At 31.7% G+C, this 6,013-nt stretch overlaps 1 protein-coding gene across 1 annotated transcript in view; it reads left to right on the top strand.

Annotated features, from left to right (window-relative positions):
- The window catches only part of LOTGIDRAFT_228259 (hypothetical protein), a 12,482-nt gene that overhangs the window by 4,621 nt on the left and 1,848 nt on the right, over window positions 1-6,013 (top strand). Inside the window, exons 12-20 of the mRNA XM_009053237.1 lie at window positions 274-489; window positions 792-953; window positions 1,233-1,317; window positions 1,730-1,895; window positions 2,112-2,270; window positions 3,492-3,560; window positions 4,522-4,740; window positions 4,925-5,107; window positions 5,458-5,560. Of these exons, the coding sequence (XP_009051485.1) occupies window positions 274-489; window positions 792-953; window positions 1,233-1,317; window positions 1,730-1,895; window positions 2,112-2,270; window positions 3,492-3,560; window positions 4,522-4,740; window positions 4,925-5,107; window positions 5,458-5,560 (1,362 nt within the window). The remainder of the gene's footprint in view (window positions 1-273; window positions 490-791; window positions 954-1,232; window positions 1,318-1,729; window positions 1,896-2,111; window positions 2,271-3,491; window positions 3,561-4,521; window positions 4,741-4,924; window positions 5,108-5,457; window positions 5,561-6,013) is intronic.

The raw sequence follows: 6,013 nt of genomic DNA, 5'->3' as shown, positions 1-6,013 counted from the left end.
TCTAAAAATGAATGGTTATCTTTTTCTTACTTCCTTTAAAGGGACACACATTCCATCTGTGATCAGTTGTGCTTCATAAAAACTGGATTTTTTTCGGCTAAACTAAAGAAAAGATATAAAGAGAAATTTAAAGTGAAATTCCTAGTTTGAAGTTTGAAGGAATTTATGCCTTTATTAGTAAGGGTCAAGTACCTCTGATGACTGTTAACATACATTCTAGGCCCAAATCAACCCCTGAAAATGGCAAATCACATATTATGTATGTTTTTTCAGCTGGTCAGAGAACTAATTTAGGAGGTAACATGAATACATTACGTCCTCAGAATATTATAACGTCTCAACAACAGAGCATACCACAACAGATTATAAATCAGTCTGTATCATCTTCTACTAATAATCCTAATATATCATCTATACCACCTCATACTACTGGTAATATGATATCAACACAACAACCACCCATGTCACTACCTTCTAATCAGACTCAAGGTAATTTATATTATAATTATAATACTTCGAAATATTTTAAAGAAGTCAGACAAGTCTTGAGTTACAGACACAAGAACAAGTACTATTTGTCAAACTTCGGTAAGGACACACAAGTAAGCACTGTTTTTTAAGAATAATGAAAATGATTTGTTTTTGTATTGATATTGTGTGCTCGCCTATTACCCTGGGCTGACTCGTACATTCACATTTGTTTTTGATGAATAGTGCATGTATTAAACGCTTTTGCATAAGATATAATAAAAAATACTTTGTTCTTATGCTTTACTTATTCTGTGCAATAGGTATAATGAATCAAGTTGGTAATCAACAACAATTTGTACAACAATCACAACAACAACAGAAACAACCAAATACTATAAATGCTGGTCCATCATCTGCTCCCAACCCTACTGGAATGCCTGGTTTTCCTAATAACCCTGGTGAAAAACGTGTTATTTGGAGAGGTATGTAAATGTGTATGTTTAATCTTGAATGACTTTTTCAGAAGTGGGCCTAATGCAATAGTACTGTCTCAAATATAAATATATAATATTTGTATCAAACAATTTTCAAAATGGAAAAAAAATGCACATTTAAATTGAAAATTTAAAGACAATTCGGAGAAATGGTTTTCTGAAGTCCACTGTTTGAAAAATGATCTCACTTCAATGGATTATGAAGTGTCTTAAACTAAACTTTTAAGATTTAGAGAATTCTAACATTGTTTGTTACTTTTTTTGTAGGTGTGTTAGATTATCAAGAGAAACCACAAAAAATCTCACGATCTCTATCCTGTAATGTTACTCTAGGACCCTCTGATCCTGATGTGTAAGTATTGAATGGTGTCAGTAGTATTTGTGCTGTGTAATTATTCCAATGGTGTAGGCGTTTTCATGACGAAACCTATATTTAGTATCACTTACATTGTTGTTAGAGTTGTTGATAAAGCAATTAATGATGTCATCAATCACTTTGTCCTAGTGGAATTGCAGAAACCACAGATGTCTGACTAAAAATTGGAATGGTGCAAAATTGATGCTATTAAGGTCCCTAATTTTTAGAAAACCTCTTTATAATCCTTTTGAGTTTTAGTGGAATTGCATAAAAACTCTTTACAACCCGTTTAAGATACATAATCTATAAGACCACTGTTATACAGTCTATATTGGGGTGAACTCCAAAGGTAACAATTCGGCAAGACAGGAAATTCATCTGTTAAATTTCTATTTTCTACTTTCAGCAATGCTAGTAATTGGCCCAGTAAATTATTAATGCAGTTATTACCACAGAATATGTTATGTGAATTAACAAGTTTATTTAAAAATTCACGTCAAGTTTCCTTTAATTTTAACCCTAGTGATATGGATATACTTAAATCTTTACACAAAATTATGGGCAATGGATTCGTAAGTAACTATTTAATCATAGTTATTGATAACTTAATGTCTACATATAAATTATATATCTTTTGTATATCCCTTTCTAAATTTTGATAAGAACTATCTTATATTGCTCGATATTGATGAACACAGTATACCTCCTGTTATCAAGACTTACATTTATCTGTTTAACATTTAGTAGAACAAAAAAATGATTTTGATGCCCAACATTTTATTTTGTAGGCTGGTTGTGTCCATTTTCCAAGCACAAGCCATTGTGATGTTCGAGTTTTATTATTATTATACAGTAGTAAAAAGAAAGCCTTTATTGGACTTATACCAAATGATCAAGTTGCCTTTGTACAGGGAATTAGAACAGTGCTCAGTAAACATAAAGAAAGAGTAAGAATTTCTTGTTTTTACGCAGTAGATTGTGATGAGATCTTTTTGACACCTTACTTATAGTGTTTAATTTAAGATATCATTACATTTACCATCACATTAACAAAGTACTCTCTATAAAGATTGTCAATAAGTAATCATTTTATAAGAAGAGAAAAATATTGTAAACCAAGTGATCATTACCATTACAGAAGGAGAGTAATCATAATCACCTTCTTTTACAATTACATATATTAATTGCTTCAATTACTGACATAATTTACTGACAATTACCGTTTGGTTTTATTTCACATATCCTGAGTTATAACACCGTTCCCGAATCTATAAATTCAAATCCAAACCAATATGATACTTTTATTGACATTTTCGGTGATATACTGTGTGTTGTTGAAATCGTATAATATTTTATGAGTCAAACTGTGTATTTGTTTACGTTTCTTTTAGCCTTTAAGCAATTGATTACATTAGTAGTTCTAATCCCTAACAAACTTAACATAATGTAGACTGTTACTATAAGCTAGCTTTACTTTTTCTGACTTCATTTTCTTGAACCTAATACTAACATAAGTGTTAGCTTATTTAACCTTAGTGGAAGGTCATTAGTATACCTAAAGAGAAAACTGTAATATCTTTGTGTAGCCTAATATATTGACTTTGTTGGCAATTTCAATGTATTTTTTTCGATGATGATATTCTTCATGATGTATCCTACGAATTCCCATGCTTCTTGGTTGAAAACTGAATTATCATGCTGTGTTTACAGTAAAGGAATTTATTTGTCTCTATTAATATTAGAATAAGTCATTATAAAGATGAAGTTGAAGAGATATAGTTGTCTAGATATTTTCCTTTCCAGCTATCTAATGGAGATCAATGCCCCTTTTAACATTTCCACATTCATTTATAACCAATTCTTGTAACATTGACAAGTAATCCACATTTTCTCAGAACAAAGTGATTCATGAGAATGTTAATTACAGTCTGGATATTTGGACTATCAGCAGTTCTGAACATATATATCTCAGAAAGATAACCCAGACATCAGATTTTCATTCTGACATACAATGAAAACCAAGAGCAAATATTTAGACAACTATATAATAATATATACCTTTTATAAAACAGTAGCTTTAGTCATCATGTTTTTTTGTTTGTGTTTTTTTGTTTCCTTTGTTGTTGTTTATGCCTGCATGTTGTTGTTTATTTTTATTGTTTATTTAGTCACAAGTACGTCAAGCTATGATGTCACAATCATTTTCTGTTCAACAATCTTTATCAACACCTCCACAGGTAACAAAACATGCTTCCAATTGGGCTGAAACATGTTGACTGGTGCCTTGCCTCGTATTTGTGTTTTGACTTGAGACCAAGTCAGAAGACCTTCATTTGTTTTCTGTAGATTTTTTGACACTTAAAAGCTTATAATTTGATTCTCTTTCGAGAAAAATCATTCTGAAAAAGTTATGGAACCATCTTTGCCCCTCAATACCATTTCAAAAATCAGGAAACAGACATGAAATTGTTTTAGAAAATTCTCATAATCATGCTTTTTTAACTCTCTTGATTGAGCTCTATCAAATAATAAATACCTGAGGCCAGATAATAGTCATTATGTATCAGACTAGCTTCTTATCAAACCTAGTAAACACCTGGCAGAGGCATGAACATATTATATACTTGATTCAATATTGTCTACTACTTAACTTTTTAGGACTAAGAAAGTTTAAAAAGTGTAGGTACTGCTAATATCATGATGCCAACAGTCATAAACACTGGAAATAAAAACAAATTTACTAAAACAGAGTTCAAATAGAGTTTCACAAATTTGAAAAAAAAAAACTCTTTGTATTGGTATTCTCAATTAGCATTGTCTTTTGTATTAACCCTAACTAGCTGTTTTAACCACTTTAACCAAACATTTACCATAGCTTAACTAACTAGAAAGGCATGTTAAGTGTATTATTATTGTGTTGTGTGTATTGGTGATGGAAATGATTGTATTTTATATATATACTAAATATTGTTTAGTTGATGGATCAGGGTTTAAGTGGTCTTATCCTTTGTCGTCTGCTAGAATGAAAGCTTTTCAAATTTGTTTAATTTCTTGTTTCCCTTTTATGATTCACTTATTTGACTTCAGTCACTCATACAGAAAAAAAACACATTTGAAAAGCTTTTATTCTTTTATAACAGATCAAAATGACTCAATCAAAGCATGTTTTTGGTTGAAATGGTATGTGGTTTGTTTTAGATGCAGCAACAGCAGCAGCAGCAACAACAACAGCAGCAAGGTGGTGGGGCAAGTGTTGGTGGTGTAGGGCAAGGTGTGAGTGGTGTAGGGACGACCGGTGTTGTTGGGCCAGCAGTTAGTGGTGTTGGTCAGACTGTAGGGAATGTCAGTACTGGTGTTGGCTTAGGTCCTAATAATCCAATGACTTCTACTCCCAATATGACTTTAATGTCAGGGCAGGTATGTGCCTTGTTGAAGAGAATCAGGTGTTTCTTATCTATTCTTTTTGCATCTGTTGTATTAACTTGGATCATTGGTAGATTGACATTTTTTTTTCAAATTATATAGTTTTCCATCAAAAGTTTCAAGACTTCTGTTGAATTTTGTTGGTATTCTTGACCAAAAGAGCTCTCTTTAATCCTAGATGCAGAATCAAATACCAAGTACTATGTCTGGACCAGTATCAACAACAGCACAAGGTCCAGGTCAGCCACAGTCAATGGCTCAGCTGACTTCTAATGTACAACAGCAACAACAACTATTACAACAAGTAGCATCAGCTCAACAACCATTGGGTTCTGGCCAACCTCAAGATGGCTCTAATGTTGTAAGTTTTCTTTTTCTGTTACTGCCATGCTGTTAACACAAAGGAATTGGTTTTTGCCATTGGCGTATGTTCACAGAAAAGGTCCAGAAGTGGTGAATGCTGATCATTTTTGGGTTGGTTACTTCGAAAAGTAGTACATCAAGTTAGTTGTCTTGAGCAAAAGTCACCTGTCTTCATTAGCCCACATGGTGCAGAAAAGTAGGACGTAAAACACCATTCATATCATTTTCATTTCGTTTCAGCAAAAGTGATTATTTGTTTTACCTGATATTGACAACACTAAGCTTATTTTCCAAGGTCTTAGATTCATTAGTCATTAGATTATATATTTTGAAATCTTCTCATTGTAGGCCATGTTACAACAACAGATACAAGCTCTACAACAAGAATTACAGGGTGCTAAACAAGAACAAGCAAAAATGGCTGCTGCTCGCCAACAACAGAAATTAATGGGTAGGATGTCATTTTTAACCTAATATTTTGGCCAAATATGTTGAGCTTTTATGTTGATGCATATATCATCTTGCACCTTTCAAAGCAGTATATATTTTACAAGTTATTAATACCTCCAATAGAGATAGTAAAAAAATATAGTGTTAACTCCTATCTTTTTATCACTTAATGAATTGGGTTTTTTTACTTTTAATCATATAGCTTTTACACTCTCAAATCTGAAGTCCCAAATCCACCAAACCATTTATAATTTTGATTAGACCTTTAAAATAAAATACAAAAATCTTATTTTATGAAAATAAATAATGTTTTAATATGTCTGCTGGGACTTTGTTTATAAATAATATCTATTAATTTGTCCTTAGTTCTAACATCTTTGTATTGACTGTTTAAAGATTGTGGAATTTCATAATTTTTTTCTAAAATGGCTCATAGATGAAGATGTCCAATATT

Source organism: Lottia gigantea, assembly GCF_000327385.1.
Source record: "Lottia gigantea unplaced genomic scaffold LOTGIsca_2, whole genome shotgun sequence".
NCBI classification, from domain to species: domain Eukaryota; kingdom Metazoa; phylum Mollusca; class Gastropoda; family Lottiidae; genus Lottia; species Lottia gigantea.
This window is presented reverse-complemented; position numbering and strand designations above follow the sequence as displayed.